Source organism: Gymnoscopelus braueri (genome assembly GCF_963280865.1).
Source record: "Gymnoscopelus braueri genome assembly, chromosome: 10".
Taxonomy (NCBI): domain Eukaryota; kingdom Metazoa; phylum Chordata; class Actinopteri; order Myctophiformes; family Myctophidae; genus Gymnoscopelus; species Gymnoscopelus braueri.
Window position 1 is genome coordinate 27,809,335 of NC_137611.1, and position 18,495 is coordinate 27,827,829.

Genomic DNA, 18,495 nt, shown 5'->3' on the forward strand with positions numbered 1-18,495 from the left:
GTTACAGGAGTGGCAAATTTTATCATCAACTTCATGGCATGGGCGGACTGGAAACAGAAAACAACATTTTATTACAACAGCCCTCATATTTGTTGTAGTGAAAACAAAAGTAGTGAAAACTGATCCGTCAATCAAATAAATACAAATGAAAGGGCCTGATAATGTATAAGGCAAGACCCCTATGATCTATTTTACAAACCAGTTTTGTAATGCAGTGCACAGGCTTATGAAACTCTTTCATATTTTGAGACTACTTGCTTTTTCAAGTTATGGGAGGATAAGAGAGAAGTGACTTATTTACAGAAGTGGTAAATTAACTCACTTTACTCGTCAACTTCATGTTGAAATTTGTCGACCAGTAGATTATATCTCACACTTTTTTTTCACACTTAACATATTGTGCTAAAAGTGGTTCTCTGGCCCGTAGTCATAGGGGAACTTATTTTGGTCTTTTCAAGCTTGTTGTGACCGATTTTTATGGGTCGCAAGAAAATATTCCCCTTTTTTGGTTTGTTTTTATTATTATTATTATTTCTAAAGATTTTCAAATATATATGTATTTACAGATTTTCATACATTAAACAATAATTCTAAATTTTTTCAGAACAATTTAATAAATTAAGTCTTTTTTTCTAAGACATTCTGTAATTTCCACAAATTTAACTTTGAAGAATAAGTGAAAATAGCCATCCAATAGGTCATCCAGAGTGCTGACAAAGGGGGTGCCATTGTTGTGTTGAACAGAGAGGCATGGTCGAGAGATTCATTGGATCTTTATTTATTTCATTATGGTTACATGATTACATCATTTTTTTCTTTTTTTTTTCTTTTTACATATTCCATAAATGAAAAGGAGCAGGAAGAAGATAATCTTATTCATTTCTACCATTAAAAGTCATCAAATAATGGATGCTCTGTCCAATGGCTACCAACCTCTACATCACCATGATTCATCAAAAAATAAAAAGGAGAAAACAAAACAGAAACAAAGAAATGAGAGAACAAAGAACGAAAGTACTAGGAAATAAAACAAAAACAAGAAAAAAATGAAAATTAACCAAGACTGAGAGAACAATGAAATAAAAAAAAATAACTTAAGATTCAGAGACAACTGGCTAATACAACCTTTTATTTAAAAAAATTACACCCTGTGTGAAGTGGGCGGTGTCTTGCTAGCTAATCACAATACTGAATGGAGTCAACCAATCATGTACAAAAGATAAATACATTTATTGAAACACTCTTTATGATGGACGAAACCATAACTTGAAAAAAACCAATTTATGGTTTCTTATATAGGGCTATGCACATGTGTCATGTGACACTGGCCAATCACAGTCCTGAATAGATTGTGATTGGCCAATCACGGTGCAGGATAATTGTACAAATTTCCAAACCTCACTTATAGGGGCGGTTTCACAGCGCAGGATATTTGTACATTTTTCCAAACCTCACTTATAGGGGCGGTTTCACCGCCCAAAAATGATCATAACCCTATTATACAGACAAAAAAGCGTATCCACAACTGTTTGAATAATCTATCAGAATAAGGGATGATCACAAAATCGGAACATGTTTTTATGAAGGTGGACTTCCCCATTACTCCAGTTTTCTACACCCCTAAAGTGCAGAAAAAAATCACAGATACTCCCCCAGGAAGACCGATTATCTCAGCAATTGGACTTTAACAGAAAAAAAAAACAGCTTTTGTAGATATTTTTTTTACAGCCATTAGCCATTACCTTCATACGCCATGCAGAGACTCTGTGGAGTTCATTAAAATCACTAAAGCAATTGATCAGATCGAGGACACACAGGTTTTTTACTAACTATGGCCATTGAATCAGTATACACTAATGTACCTTTTGAGGGGGGCCTGCAGGCTAGTTGTTTTTTGGAGAGAAGGTCTGACAAGCACAGAATTTATAGGCCTCATCAAGGAAGTGCTCACTTCAAACTATTTCTTATTTGGCAACACTTTCTACCTGCAGATCTCAGGAGTGGCCATGGGGTCGAGGATGTCCCTGAGTTTTGCCTCGCTGTATGTGGGATTATTTGAACAAGAAGTGATCTGTAACAACCAGGTAAATCCATTCATCCAGTACATTTCTATATGGAAGCGATACCTGGACGATGTGTTTTTCATTTGGTCAGTAACAGAGGCCTCGTTGCAACCTTGACTGTCAACACAAAAGAGATGAACTTTTTGGGCATTTTAATTATCAAGGACAACGATAGTTTAAAAAACAATCTGTATAGAAAACCTACAGACAGAAACTCCCTCCTCCATGGTGATTCATACCACCCCCTTTTTCTCAAAAGGAACCTCCTGATCTCACAGTTCAACCGTATCAGACAGATCTTTTTTAATTTAGAACTGATTGGAATTACTTGATGTATATAAGTCATATTGGTCAATTCTAAATATTATCAAAGTATTCCGCAGCACCCTGGACTGTCGTCATGGAACCCACTTTGAGGAACCCTGCATTAGCCGCAGTAGAAGTGAAGTGACTTTGCGTACATTATTAGACCATACAGTACTGTACGTATAATAAACATGATCATTTGTCATTTTGAGTACACTATCAATTTAAGGCCACCTTCAAAGTCAGAGCATATACCAACTTCTCCAAACACCACTAATCCTGCTGTCATCATTTCACAAAAGCTATGCAAAAGTATTTTTTTATGCTTTTTGCAACAAAGCATTTTTAGACATGACAGCAGAACATACCAAAAAAAGAGGAAGAGAGGCATAGAAATAAAAGAAAGACAACACTTCTCGTTTGTTCAGTGTGATGAGAAGAGGTGGAACATGTCAACTACCTGCAAGATGACTTAAAGTCATAAATGTAGAAATGGCTGTGGCTGAAGAACAATATGGAAACATTGAGCTCCAAGAGCAGGACGATGACGATATCTACGCGAATATTGAGATCAAGACTACACCTACAGCTCAGGAGAAAGATTCACAGATACTGCAGTCTGGTAAGACATGTTACCAAACCAACCCTGGGATAACCCTCTGTCATCTTATACCGGCATGGGTATTGTTTAGGGGTGTAACAGTTAATCAAACTGATCTTAATCAATTTTAAAAAAAGTAGCACTTGCTATGCATCCTATGTGTATAATGCATCATGAACATACTTATACGGCATTATAATCTTCTCATGACCCTGTATAATCAGATTTATAAGAGCTCATAAATACTCATAATGCTTTATTACCATAACCATAACACATTATAAGGCATTTTATAATGACTTATAAGTATCAAGTGTTATAATACTTCATAATGCTGCCAAACTGGTAACAATTGCTATGCATCCCAAATGATTTCTCATAGTTATAATCCATTATAATCAATTAATAATGCTTTATTATCACTGTTATAATGTGTCATAATTATTATAATGCATTATTATAATGAATTATAATACGATCATTTGTTACTTTATGATCATTTGATGAGGCTTTATTATCACTTATTATTAGGGGCGGCCATAGCTGAGTGGTTAGTGAGCCCGCCTAGGGAACCAGCTGGCCCTGGTTGCCCCAGGTTCGATTCCAGGCTATCCCAGCATATGTGCCGATGATATGAAATTTGTCCCTGAGCAAGACGCTTAACCCCAATTGCTCACAGGTTCTCATTGGAAACAAGACCGCAAGGACTTTCATGAACGACCTGTTAAAAGGAATTATCCTTTATCCTTATCACGTTTATAATACCTTATTATCACTTATAAGGCATTATACTGTGATTATAAGTTATTATAAAGTGAACATTTGTAACATTATGATCATTTTATAAGATGTTATTATTACATTTTTATCGCCTTTAAATCACTGTAATAATGCATTATAATTACTGTTATAATGCATTACACTATGATCATAAGTTATTATAAGTGGCAATTTGTTACTTTAAGATCATTTAATAATGCTGTATTATAATGTCTAAAATGCCTTATACTCACTGTCATAACGCATTTTAATCACTGTTATAATGCCTTATAATGCATTATAACTGTGATTATAATGCATTATAGCAGAGCATTATCTATTGATTATAATGGATTATAACTATGAGAATACATTTTGGGTTGCATAGCAAGTTTTACAAAGTGGGGAGCAATTATGAAGTATTATAATACTTGATATTATAAGTCATTATAACATGTTGTATAATGTGTTATGATTGCATTATACGTTGTTATGAATATGTATAACTGTAATAATCACGTGTTATAAGCATAATACAATCCATTTATACTTGAACTTATAAGTCATTATAATAAGCTTTATAATGTGTCATGGTTATGGTTATAAAGCATAATGATTATTTATAAGCTCTTATAAATGTGATTATAACGGATTATGATCAGCATTACAATGCCTTATAAGTATGTACATAATGCGTTATACACATGGGATGCATAGCAAGTGCTACCAAAAAAAAATCTAATTGATAATCGATTTTAATACAAATAATAGATTTTTGGGAGATTGAGTTTTTTTCACCTCCAGTTTTTACAAATAGCAAAAAGAGCAGATCTACAAGCTCACAATGCATCGTGAGCTTGTAGATCGGCTATTTTCTCTATTTGTGTACAACATTGTTGTACAACAAAGGCTTAAGATGAATCAATTTATATATTTATAAAAAATCTGTAGATTTTTCAATTATTCAATTGAATAATACGCTAAGAAAAGAATCGATCAGCCCCGTATTGATTACAGCTGTATAAGCAGTAATTTAATATTTGTCTGTGCTATGTCTAACTGTTGACTAACGATAAAGAGATCAGGGGAGGATGTACGTTACTTTATACTATAAAGTAATGTACATCCTCCTATAAAGTTTATAGTTACTTGATGTTGATAAAGCAGAGTAGCCTACTGTAAACCAGTGGTTCTCAAACAGTGTCGAGGAACCCTGGTGGGCTCTGAGACAAGTCGTGTGCCTTGGGATTTTGTGACATGATATCCACACAATATCAAAGCAATATTTGCAACTATACAAAAAGTTATGAATAATTTTGCTGTATCAGGACTTTAAGCACACTCATTTCTCAGTACAGAGGCACATTATAGGAGTACTTGCAGCAACACAGTTCACCGTCCCTGCCTGACTTCCCTTCCTCGAAGGCTCGAACACAGCCAATTGTGCTGTATAGACATGTGGCAAGCCAGAAGCACCACGGTGGACTCAAACCCCTAGACTCTGTGGTGGTGGACAGTTACTTTAGCCCTGCACCACCGGAGCTCAGTATAAACATAATGTCAACCAATATTATACAGAATATTAACATTACTTTTTTTGTTGCTATGTTACATTTAGCCTTTTTTAAATGTTCAACTTAGAGATCTTGTCTTACTGGAATTATAAAAACAATTTATTTTCTATGGATTTTATCACAAATAAAAATCTCACACAAAAACCTTTTAACTTTAACTGACTTGCTTAAAAAACATATGCAAAACTGATCTCACTCCCTTTTTCCTCACTGTGTGTGTGTGTGTGTGTGTGTGTGTGTGTGTGTGTGTCCTCCAGACATAAGACGGTACAGGCGGATCGGAGAGTGTTTTGGATTGCTTTGTGCTGTTCTAGCTCTCATCAGCATTGCAGGACCAGTCTATCTGTGTAAGTTTCATAACAATGTGTAGCTGCAGCATAAATATATATATTTTTTATCGAAGGTTACAGTGGGACAATGAGAACAGTGAGAATTGAGCAGTGGTATTAAAGTCATATTCTGATCTCACTGACCTCAGCTAGAGAGCTGGGCTCAACTGTCTGCCTTAATAGGAAGGAACCATTGAAAAGAATGACACTTCCCATTCATTACTAAGCAACCCTAGGGATCACCAAAGTTGAATTTGGTGGTCCTTAATGTAAACTCATTCCTTAGTTGAAATAGCTTCACTTCACCACTTGAACAGAATCTTTTACCAATGATAAACTCATTCAACTGTTAGAGTGTATTTAACTCTCATGGTCACTGGTGTTGGTGAGAGGAGGGTTGACATAGTGTGGGTGTGGCCAGAGACAAAGTGCTGAACAAAGTTTATTTTCAACCATATTGATATCAATTGATTAACATGAAGGACACACAAATTATTCCAACAAAAATGAAGTTATACTTTATTCCTATACTTTATTGCAAATTCTTCCTCTGCATTTGACCCTTAACTTACTGGGGGCAGTGGGCAGCCATTAAAGGAGAAATTTGGACTAAGTTTTTCTTACCTTTTCTATGATGTTATGATATCTTAGGATGAATGGTAGAGTAGAAAAAAATCATAACTCCATCCCAGGTCTGCCACAGCTTAAAACGTGCGCGGATAGGCCTTGCGTTAGATCGCATATTTTAATAGCTTTTTTTTTTTTTTTTTTTTTTTTTTATCTGACGTTCATAGTGACAGAACACTGTCCAAAACATAAAAAATAAAAAACAATAAACAGAAGTCTCGCTAGACGAGATTGAAATCTCGAGATTTCAATCTCGTCTAGCGAGACTAGGTTTTTTTTTTTTGGTTGCATAGTGTTCTGTCACTATGAACATAAAAAAAAGCTATTCAAATATGTGAGTAACGTAAGGCCTATCCGCGCACGTTTTAAGCTGTGGCGGACCCGGGATGGAGTTATGACATTTTTCTACTCTATCATTCATCCTAAAATATCATAACATCATAGAAAAGGTAAGAAAAACTTAGTCCAAAATTCTCCTTTAAGCAGAGCCCAGGGACCCAACTCTGAAGTCGGTGCCACTGACAGGAGTTTGTCCCGAACAAGGCAAACATGCATGTCTTACTCTTTTTGTGTGGGAGAAAATACTAACTCCACACAGAAAGACACCAGTCTGGTTTGAATGTATATATATTTATATACATATATATCTGTATGTTGTTTCCATACAGATCTTTCCAACATGGTTGAGAAAAAGCAACTACAGGCCAGGAACAGCATCCTGACTGAAGAGCAAGGCCAATGCCAGACCAGTTTTGACCAGCTGAAGACCAGATATAACCACCTGACTGAACAGAAAGAGCAGTTGCAGACCAGTTTTGACCAGTTGAACAGCAGAAATAAACTAGCTGTAGAGCAAGGCTGCACGAAGAGGACGCTATGTGGTGAGTGAGACATCACTGTTTTTGTTTTGTTTTGTTTTTCATTCTGAGCAAATGAAAACAACATTACTAACATTATTGTTTTATTGTTAGAACCACATGGATTTACATATGGAGATGGTCTGTGTTATTACATCTCTACTGAGAAGAAAAACTGGGAGGAGAGCAGACAGTGGTGTAGAGACAGACAATCAGACCTGATTGTCATAAAGAGCGAAGAAAAACAGGTAGTGTGTGTGTGTGTGTGTGTGTGTGTGTGTGTGTGTGTGTGTGTGTGTGTGTGTGTGTGTGTGTGTGTGTGTGTGTGTGTGTGTGTGTGTGTGTGTGTGTGTGTGTGCGTGCGCGCGCGTGCGTGCGTGCGTGCGTGCGTGCGTGCGTGCGTGCGTGCGTGCGTGCGTGCGTGTGTGTGTGTGCGCGCGCTCGTGCGTGTGTGTGTGTGTGTGCGTGTGCGTGCTTGTATTACAATACTTCAAAAGGCCAAAGGTCCCACAAGTATGAATGTGAGAAATAGACAATTGTGAGAAAAATTTTCCTGGTCCTCACAAGAGAAATGGTTGTTTTATGGTTAAAAAGGATTTGGGGAGTTATACTTGCAATTAGGAAAAGATTCAGATCGAGGCTAGGTTTAGGGCTTAGGTTACAGTTACTCCTGATTTATACTTAGTTGTATATGGGTGTCGCACATCGAAAATAGCATATATACAAGCTCACAATTTTGTTGTGAGCTTATAGATGCAAAATGTTAGAGTTAATAAAGGGTTAATATTAACCCTAAAATGTTAGGGTTAATAAAAAAGGTAAAAATTGCATTTATAACTTTACCTTTGATCTGTGTGCGTGTGTGCGTGTGTGTGCGCGCGCACGCGTGTGTGCATGTGTGTGTGTTGTACAGTGTGTACTTCAGTAACCACCAGCTTTTCTGTCCAGGACTTTGTTAAACGTAACAAGATGACGGTATGGCTGGGTTTGACTGACGCAGCGAGCGAACAATCCTTTAAGTGGGTGGATGGAACACCACTGACCACACCAACGTAAGACTTATCTTTTTAATTTTACCTTCATTCTTCTCTTGTTCATTTCAACAAACATTTTAAGTACATTTCACATATTTCCGCGTTTTTTCTAAATTAATTGTTATAAAATACTAACACACAATAGTATTAATACATTGTGTGTCTATTTCATTTTCCAATTTATTTGCAGCTACTACTACTCTACTGTAGGCTATATAGGCCTAGTCATCATTAAATTTAAATTAAAAAATATATATATATTCTACAATCTTAGCCGCAAATTAATTGGACCACAAATTGTGTGTGAAAAACATCCTTTTAAAGATGCTGTAATTAATTAAATGTTCCTACTTCTCCAGGTACTGGAAATCTTCTCAGCCTAATAACGCTGCAATAGACTCTTATACAGAACAAGACTGTGTTGAGTTATTGGATTATGGATGGAATGACAGATCATGTTCTGTAACTAACAACTGGATCTGTGAAAGAGTTCTGTGCTGAAATCATCATTTTCACAATGTATTAGTTAGCTGGTGTGTTGGTACAGCTACATGATGGGTGTTTGTGGTAGTTTGTACTGCATGTTTGCTCTGGTTTGTCTGCATTGCCGTTCTACCCAATATGCACTCTAGAACTGTCCTCAACTAAAGAAATCCTTAGTAGACTAATAGTCATAAGAACTTGGGACTGATCAATTTGATGACTTCATATATTTGCCACTTACAAACATGAAGAGAGCAGCCTTTTCAGGTTGGTGAGGCGGAGAATTTGCATGTTGATTTCACAGCTATCGGCTATAAACGGTTATATTTAGAAATTAAAAGAGGTCTACTCAAAATCTTTCAACAAATAGTCATGGAAAGAAAGCTTTAAAACAAAATGACTAATCAACCAAAATAATCTAGTCGACTACAAACTGACACATGTATTTCTTGGCATTAGTTAGCTGGTGGGTTGGTATAGCTGATGGCTGTGTTTGCTTTGTTTCGTCTACCTTGCAATTGTACAAAATATGCACTGTGACATAAACATTTATATAAATATTTCCTTATTTAGTTAAAGGGCAGTCTTTTTAATATTTTTTCCAGTTTTTCTTAATTCTCTCTTTAATGTAAGCACTTTGAGCTGCCTATTTTCTTTTATTAAAGGTGCAATACAAATATGGTCTCTTCATTATTGTCTCCGCCAGGCCGAAAGCCATGGCCGAGACTATGTTTTGCACCCTGTCCGTCCGTCCTTGTGTGTGTGTGTGTGTGTGTGTGTGTGTGTGTGTGTGTGTGTGTGTGTGTGTGTGTGTGTGTGTGTGTGTGTGTGTGTGTGTGTGTGTGTGTGTGTCCGTCGCCCCGTCCGTCTGTGGACAGCTAATCTCCGGCACTGTTGGCTTGATCGCAGCGTAACTGTGCACACACACTCCCTGGATGCCAATTCAGAACCTCTGCCCCAAATGGGCCTGTTATAGTGCCACCAGGGGGCCGCTTTTTGCAAAACATTTTTTGACAGTACTCCTACAGATTGTATCCAAACATCACGCAAATTGGTACACAGTATCTCTATAGTCATTAAACAAAATAGGTCTTATAGATTTTTCATATTCCATATTGATTGGCTAAGAATGGCTTTCAAAGTTTGCAGGAGTGCTCCGTTTTGAACAAAATGCCTCAAATCATGAACACAGTATGCAATTTCCGTGAAATTTTGCACACACATTCTCACTAGGCCGAGGAAGAAATGCCACTTGAACATTTTCAAATCAGCCTCATGGTCGTGCTATAACAAGCCAATTCATGTTTTTACATATAACTGCACCGATCGGTGTAAAACTGTATATGTGCACTCCCTAGAAGCCAAGAAAAAACCTTTGCCCTGCATTTTTCACATCTGCCTTTTATAGCGCCACCAGGAGGCCGACTTATGGAAAACACATTTTTGGATATTACTCCTTCAGAATTTATCCAAATTTCACGCAAATCGGTACACATGTGATCAAGACGGCTCTGTTAGATTTTTCATTTTCCATCCTGATGATGAAGATTGACATCTAAAGTTTGCAGGAGTGGCCCGTTTTTAACAAAATTCCGCAAATCATGAACGCAGCGTCCGATTGCGGTGAAAACTTTGCACATACATTCGCACTACGTTGAGGAACAAATGCTTTCAACATTGCCCTATTATAGCGCCACCAGGAGGCCGATTTTTGCAAAACAATTGTTTTTTATATTACTCCTACAAATGTTGTCCAAACATCACAAAAATCGGTACATAATATTATCTCTTTAGTTAAGTGATCAAGACGGATCCGTCCGATCCGTCCGAGTTTTCACATATCAGCCTGATGTCACATGATGTCTGAGATCCACATTATGGAGCCACGCCATTCCCACGTGGATCCCAAGATCCACGTGATTTGATTTTTTTCAATCGAGCCCAGTTCGATTTTTTCCAGATGCGTCAAAAACTGATTGACCACTAAAAGAATTTCATCAGACTCTGTGTGCAAGGGCCTTTAGAGGTGCACTATTTGATTGATAGACCTACCTCAGGCTTTCTTGGGAGTTAATGTCAACCTAGCCCCTCTCCCCTCTCCATTTGATCTCGCACTTCTGTGTGGGAGACTGTCCAGTCAGTAGCCTGCCTATCACAAACTATAGTATCCGGGTGCCAACAAATCCCAATCTCCAACAAATTGAATTTCTCTACATGGGCACATGACATGCAAATGAGCAATAGAAACCCAATCGTGCAAATGTCACCATTTAAAATTTCAGAGAATGCAGAGTTGGCAACTCTGATAATGATTCTAGTATATTAACACGTCCGGTTTGCATTTGACAACATTTTACTTTTGTATGACCATGACACATTATTACACACATCCCATATGGTGGGCAGTGGAAGTTTGTTACTCTAAACCAGTGGTTCTCAACCAGTGGTCCGGGAACCACCAGTGGTCCTTGGAAGGGGTTCCAGGGGGTCCCCAGCCAAATTAATAATTAGAAACCAAATTGACTCTTATGTGTCTGTAACTCAGAGAGTGTACAAATGGAACCAATTGGACCCTTACGGGTCCATTTGGTTCCATTTGTACACTCTCAGAGTTAAATGGACACTAATGATGATGATACAGTGTAGATTAAGCCCCCCCAAGAAATCAAAATGGTTGAGTCCCTGGCATATCTTTTCAAATGGGGGTCCGTGGGCTAATATGTGTCAATTTGGGGGTCCTTGACGCAAAAAAAAGGTTGAAAACCACTGCTCGAAACTGCCAACATTTGTGGGAGCCAGTTGGTTGAGGAAGGAGTTCCATTGAGGGTGTGTGTGTGGTAGGAAACATCAGGGAGGCCAATAAGAACGCCTCCTTAACAGATAGAGGACACCCATAGACACACCACTGGGAGCTATTCTGCATGAGCTGCCTACAGGGCTGAAGAAGAAAGGAATGTTGGGGAACAAGTCTGCAGGGGAGCATGAATAATTTGCCCAATCTACAGACGAGATACTGTGAGATTAAGAAACCGTGCACACACACACACACTGGAGCAAGCCTAAATCAGCTTAACTTAAATGATATTGGAGCAGCATGTAATTGGCCATTCCCCGGACCCCCCGCAGGCATATTAGGGGACACCTGTAACCACAAGGCAACGCTGGAGGGGATTTTTGCTCAGCATACAAAGTGCTCATGGTCAGCATTAAACCGACAGTCAACAGTCTGTGACCTTGATGCGAAGAGACAGTGGTGCACGATTAATTCAAAATGGTGTTAGTCTGGAAAGATAAGACAAATAGAGTGAGTGAGTGGGTGTGAGAGAGAGAGGGAGAGAGAGAGAGAGAGAGAGAGAGAGAGAGAGAGAGAGAGAGAGAGAGAGAGAGAGAGACACACACAGAGCAAGAGAGAGACACAGAGAGAGAGAGAGAGAGAGAGAGAGAGACACACACACACACACACACACACACACACACACACAAAGAGACACAGAGAGAGAGAGAGAGAGAGAAAGAGAGAGAAAGGGAGAGAGAGAGAGGATGACACAGGTCAGGCCAGCTCGACTAATAAGGGCATGACGTCACCCCTGAATTGTGTGCTCACCCACCCACCTCTCAACATAAAGCAAAATCATTTATGTAATTAATCTAATTCCACATTTTGTTCCATTAAATATCTTCCCGTGGATTGGTATTTGCGTCATGGAAAATAAATGCTGTTCTTGCTGTGCTGTTGTAATTGTTGTTGGTGCTCATTAAACATTGTTAACAACTATATGAGCGTGTGTGTGTGTGTGTGTGTGTGTGTGTGTGTGTGTGTGTGTGTGTGTGTGTGTGTGTGTGTGTGTGTGTGTGTGTGTGTGTGTGTGTGTGTGCGCATGCGCACGTTCAAGGAACCATATCAGGCCATTCTTCCTCAGGTTTAATATTCTCCATGCTGTAAGCAATGCTATAATATTGTAAACATCCTAGAGGAAGCAATTACTGGCAATAATGACTGTGGGGCTGCTTCTTAGCACTGTAACAGCATTACAGACCTATATCCATGGTAGGAATTTATTGCAGAAAGGCTCCTCCCCACTTTATGGGGGCATTAATATCACATGCCTGTGGAAATTCTCTCTAAGCCCACATCTGTTTCTGTAGCGTGAGCACAGAGGTGAGAAGGTACTGACCCAGTTCAACAATGAGGGAACAGTGAGATCCATCCCGAAGCATTGCCGAGGAAGTGGATTGACCATCCCTCATGCACCAGCCTATATTTTATTCATATGGGTATTATCACCGTGCCAGAGAGGGTATGAGGACAGTGATTAATATCAATATCTTAACGGAAGAAGTGTCTCTAAAATGGTTGGCCAATTTGTGCTCTTGTGAAACACTTTTGTTGGAAAAGACAAAAAGCCGAGTGATTAGTTCAAGCTCATTGGTCTCGGGGCTTGGAAACAAATGAGTAATGCTGTATTCCCCCTCCCCTTCCCTCTGCTCTGCTGTCCCATTCCCGCTAACCCCACCCCATCCCACCCACATAGTGGTACAAGCGATTAGAGCGCCATTAGCGAAGCACAAGGGAGGTTCAGTTCTTGGACTGCACCAGATTTATGGTCGGGACCCACGCACCAGTGACCCTCTTCAAGCTGGCCCTTTGTGAGCTCGCACCATAGATACAGTTAATGGAGGCACACAATGAGCCTCAATGGCCCTGCATTGATGGATCTAGGGCATTGTGAAAGGCTCTTCAGACAAAACCAGGTATTTCCAGATGCCTGTCATCCAAACTGAAAAAAAAACAACCCTAAAAAAGACCAGGTGGGCTGAAAATGAGCAGGTGCTGCAAAATTGGGGGAACTGTAACGTAATTGGGACACAGTATCAGTATGCATTCCTGAGCAGCATCTTTAATTGTACATGAAAGGAAGTGATTTGAATCCTGCTATGGACCTGACCTAAAAGTGTCGGGCATATATACCTGAAATGTTGCTCTGCTCTCACTTACGCAGTACACACGCATGCTAGCCTGCACAGATATGTATGCCTGCACGTGCATGTGTGGGTTTACGCATGCACAAACGCGCGCACACACACACACACACACACACACACACACACACACACACACACACACACACACACACACACACGCTTTGAAGGCTTGCGTTGATGTCAAGCAAGAACTTAACAAATTTGGGGTCTCGTAACTTCGTAAGAACATCAACAGAGCACAGACCTGCCTACAGCGCTGATGTCATGTGATGTGCAGTTAGGAAGCATTTCCATGAGCATTTCTCTCTTTTCTTGTCATGCCTTTGACATTCTCTGAAACTTTGTTAACCTCCTGCATTTCATCATGCTACTACACATATTCACTCATCTAGCCACCCTCACATCCTCTCCCTATAAAGAACCATTAGTTCGGGACTTCCGGTTGTGGCGGACAGCTGAGCGATCGCACGTCCCAAGTGCTAGGAACCATTGCGGCTTGTAGATCTGCAATTTTCGGAGAGCAACACAATTTTACGGCGGAGCATAAATCAAGCATTAGGGCAAACACATGAAGAACTCATCTCCTGAACTCTGCCACAGCTCACCATCTAATGATAGCGCTTGGCAAGAGGGGCTGTCACAGCTCTTCTCTCCCCCCTCTACAGGGATGCGGCTCCCACAATTAATGTTCACTGGGCACAAAGAAATGTCATGTGGTAATTATGCGAGTGGCCAGATTGTCCCAGCGAATGTAATATAGAAAAGAAGAATAGAATAAGCTGTAATTAATGTAGGGTAATGGGTCCCTCACTTCCTGACAGCTTTTGTTGTTGTTATCATACCTGGGGCACATCTTCTCCCCTCAGATTAATGGATAATGGCAAGCATTATGATGATCCAAGCTTGCAGCGAATGTGTTTTCCAAGTGACTGTAGATAAGGACAGACGTATCGTCTTGATAAACATTGTGTAAAAGAAGTACATAAAATGTCCAAAACAGTTGATTTTAACAGCACTCCCAAAGCGTATTAAAGGTAGACTTAAGTCTGTGTTGGAGAGAGCTGTGTTAATCAACCCCCCCCCCCCCCCCCCCCCAACAAAAACAAATCAAAAACAAAAAAAGCCCTGCCCCAACATGTACACAGCGCTCTCTTGAACCCGGCAGCTTTGATCATGCTCAGATTGTTTGCTCAAGCTTGTCACTGCTCCTTTTTTTTCATGCAGTAACACTCAGCAGTGCCAGCATTGGCGTCCTGATAGTGTATGGAGAGAAGAAAAGAAAAGAAAAGGAAATCAACACAGTGAGCCTCATTTGCCAAATGAGACCCAGAAATTAGAAACCATGGGAAATCTATTAACATTTGGCAACAAGCGTTTAATGTTTTGTACCACTTTAGCTCCAGTGCATCACAGGTTCACATGGAAGGGAAAAAATGACAAGATTGAAGGCCTAAGGTCAAAACACAAGCGACAACATACAAGAGGTTTCCTGCGATAACACAAAATACACAATACACACAACCACACTCATTTGAACACTTATCATAAATACATTATTATTTCTTGAGCTGTGACAAATCAAAACATTCCTCATTAAGTCATTTAGGAGCCACTTAGACTCAGCCTGCAGTAGCACACGATTATAATTACCAGCTCTAACGGACAATTCACACCAGCAGCATCGTCAGCTTGGCTATTTTCGCAGGAAAATACTGTCGTACTACTGTACATATGAAATAGGACTCAAGTGGTTAAAAGACAATATGCAATTACACAATGCCAACTGGTGTTTCAAAAGAATCTTTTGGAATTTACTGGACAATTGAGAGTAGACTACGGACCATCTGGTTGTTGTTGCATTTCTTAAGTTAACTTAAGGTTGAAGTACTGTCTCTAGGCCTAGGGGTGTACAAGGCCCACCGAAATCTTAAATCTAACCATGGTATCCTGTGCTATAGATAGTGTTCTATAATCCCCTCAAACATAAGAACTGACTGAATGGCAAATTGCCTTGAACAACTTCAATGCAATGACTTTTATTTTAGATATACTCTGTAATGGTTTTGTATGCAGTCCCCATGACACAGGCCATCTATGATGGAAATAATATTTAGCATGACAGCATTTAGCATTGGGAGCTCCTTTCATGTTTGGGCTCAGATCAGTGTAAGGGCCAATATGGCATTTGAAGGCCCATTTCTATGTATGGTGTCATATGTGTGGTGAGCCTGTACTTTAGCTGTTGAAATCATGCAAATATATGGTGCTTATAGCCATGACTTTTATATGTAAATAGTGTGGTCACTCTGCACCACTGTGTTAATTCAAGCCTGTCACGGTGAGGAGCAGGAGGTCTAGGATCCAAAGTGCAGGACAGGCAGGTGCAGTTCAATGCCAGAGGCTTTTATTGCAAAAAAAGAAATGCAAGGAGTTTCAAGAACCAGGAAAACACAAGGGGCAAATAGCCAGACACTTGTGCCCAAAGATGAAACATGACAACACAACACCGACACAGGGGATTTTAAGTACACACAGGGATTAACAGGACACAGGTGAATCAACTGACAATCAACACAGGGATAGGCAGGGTACTAAAAGGACACAGGTGCAAAACAATGCAAATCACAGGATTTGTGAGACAAGACTAGCCTGGTAACCTCCCTCCGGATTTCCGGAGAGAGGGGCTTTACCAGCCTAAGACAAGACAGGCATCACTACAAAATTAAAGGAACACAACTGAAAAGTAAAACACTGACTATTACTAAGAAATAAGTGTCACAAGAAAACAACAGTGAGACAGAACAACACATGGATCCTGGAAGGGTGATATTGAAGATAATAGCATCTGGGCATTCTGAACCTCTGATACGTTTTCTTTCAGAAGATGCATGTTAATTGAGAGTTCATTATTGTCCATGTCCAAGTAGTGAGGCTACCAAAAACACTGAGAATTTCCTCTAGCTGTCCAAGGAGAATTTGGGGATATAATAGGTCCCATGGGTATATTCTTCCAATTCAACTCCTGACCCTGTTCTTAGCATCATGACATCATCAATGTAATGGTACCACCAGAAACTGGCAATTATAGAGACATGTAGGACATGCTCTTTTTCAAACCTCCCAACATACAAGCCGGCTGTAGAGGGCGCTAGAGCTATGGCTATCCCATTGATCTATATATAAGATGTCACCTTCAAACTCAAAGAAATTATTATACAAGACAACAGAGGCAAGGTTGGTAATAAAACCATTAGAGGGAACACTATGTACTGTATCTCTTAACGACTTGGCAATACACACCCAATGGCTTTGAGGAATGTTAGTGTAGAGGGATTCAATGTCAAAAACTCAAGGAAGAGATTACTAGTATTCACAGGGTTCTCATGAAAGTTTAGTGATTACATCAGCTCAGTCACATAGGTGGAAAGTATACAGTCAGGGTTGCCAGATCTGCTTGTTATAATTTCCCCGCAATATTTTTATTTGAAAATAGCCGATCTACAAGCTCACAACGCGTCGCATCGCGACCCGTTGTGAGCTTGTAGATCTGCTATTTTCAAATAGCTGATGTATATGTTAAAGTGCTCATGCGGCCCATAGTCGCTTCTTTTGGGCTGGTTTTCCTAGACCTGGTTGCTTGTTTCTCTCACAGAATCTGGCAACACTGTATACAGTATGTATCGGTTTCAAGTACTCTTTCACAAGTACAACTTGTGAAAGAGGTTCCAACAATGAGTTATTACCCAGTAGACACTTTGGGGCGTCTAGGTACTGAATCTTGTTATGTATTTTCAGAAGTGTGTATAATACTGTGGTTAGAGTAGAATTTCTGAATTAAAAATCTTCTCTCTCTATCATTTATCTCACCCCTCTGACAACCCACTGTAACTATATCCAATATCTCTTGCTCTAAGCGAGAGCTGGGATTCCTGCCCAGTTTTTACATACAGTAGGACACGGTCTGATAGATGTCTTAATATTTCATTTTTTGTACAGTACTGTATGTATCATAATCCATGGGGCCCACACCTTTATCTGCTTTAATAACAGATTCATCATCGGTAAGTTCAGAAAGTGCAAGTCTTTCTGTATGGCAGACAAATGGTCGTGGCCAAAGAGCCACATCTGTATGCCAGCTTAGTGTATGTGTCACCCATAGGGTAATCTCTCAAGAACAGATTCGGCTCTCCGCTTGAATCTGTCGAAGGGGTTCGTCATAACGTGTACGCACTGGCCTACAAGTGGGCGTTGCCTTCAGATCAGGAAGCAGGCCGCGCTTTACTCAATCAAATGTGGTGGGCGGGATTTACTGTCTGTGCTCTCGCTTCCCACTAAAAACAAACGGAAACTCATTTAACAATATAGCGTCCTCGGAGCAGACAAAACCACGGAAAGATATTCACATTTTAACTTGCTCTTTCATCATAGAAACAAGTGGGCTTATAACCAAAACGATCCATGTTCTCTGGGAGAAGTGGTGTTAGTGTTCCGTGTAGTGGGAATGAAAACATAGTCGCACCACCGGAAGTGGACGGCTGAGAGCAGACCAAAAACCCCGGTTTCCTTGCGCACGGGTGCTACATTGAGCCCCCCCCCCCCCAGAGCCAAGTGAAAGAGTAAAAAACAGCAGCCTTTTTTATTTGGCGATGGGTTCCCAGATTGCCCATAGGGTAATAGGCCCCAAACTGGCATAGTGATATACCCATATATGGACATATATGTCCGATGTAAGCGCAAAGTGCCATTGTTTGGCAACTTCAACTTTGGTTGAAGTTGAAGTTGGGAATGCATTACCCGTGTTATGGAGATCCCTGATGTCATCAGTATATGCCTATATTGGTTGGAACTGTACTGTAGCCATATGAAGCTTGATGTAGGC

At 39.8% G+C, this 18,495-nt stretch overlaps 1 protein-coding gene across 1 annotated transcript; it reads left to right on the plus strand.

The window, feature by feature from the left end:
- The first annotated feature begins 2,890 nt into the window (after window positions 1-2,890).
- LOC308094211 (C-type lectin domain family 4 member M-like) lies at window positions 2,891-9,240 on the plus strand. The gene is made up of 6 exons (XM_080440723.1): window positions 2,891-2,991; window positions 5,561-5,650; window positions 6,928-7,140; window positions 7,231-7,364; window positions 8,065-8,168; window positions 8,510-9,240. The coding sequence occupies exons 3-6, from the start codon at window positions 6,939-6,941 to the stop codon at window positions 8,649-8,651; spliced, it is 582 nt and encodes a 193-aa protein (XP_080296849.1). The 5' UTR covers window positions 2,891-2,991; window positions 5,561-5,650; window positions 6,928-6,938; the 3' UTR covers window positions 8,652-9,240.
- Window positions 9,241-18,495: the final 9,255 nt, after the last annotated feature.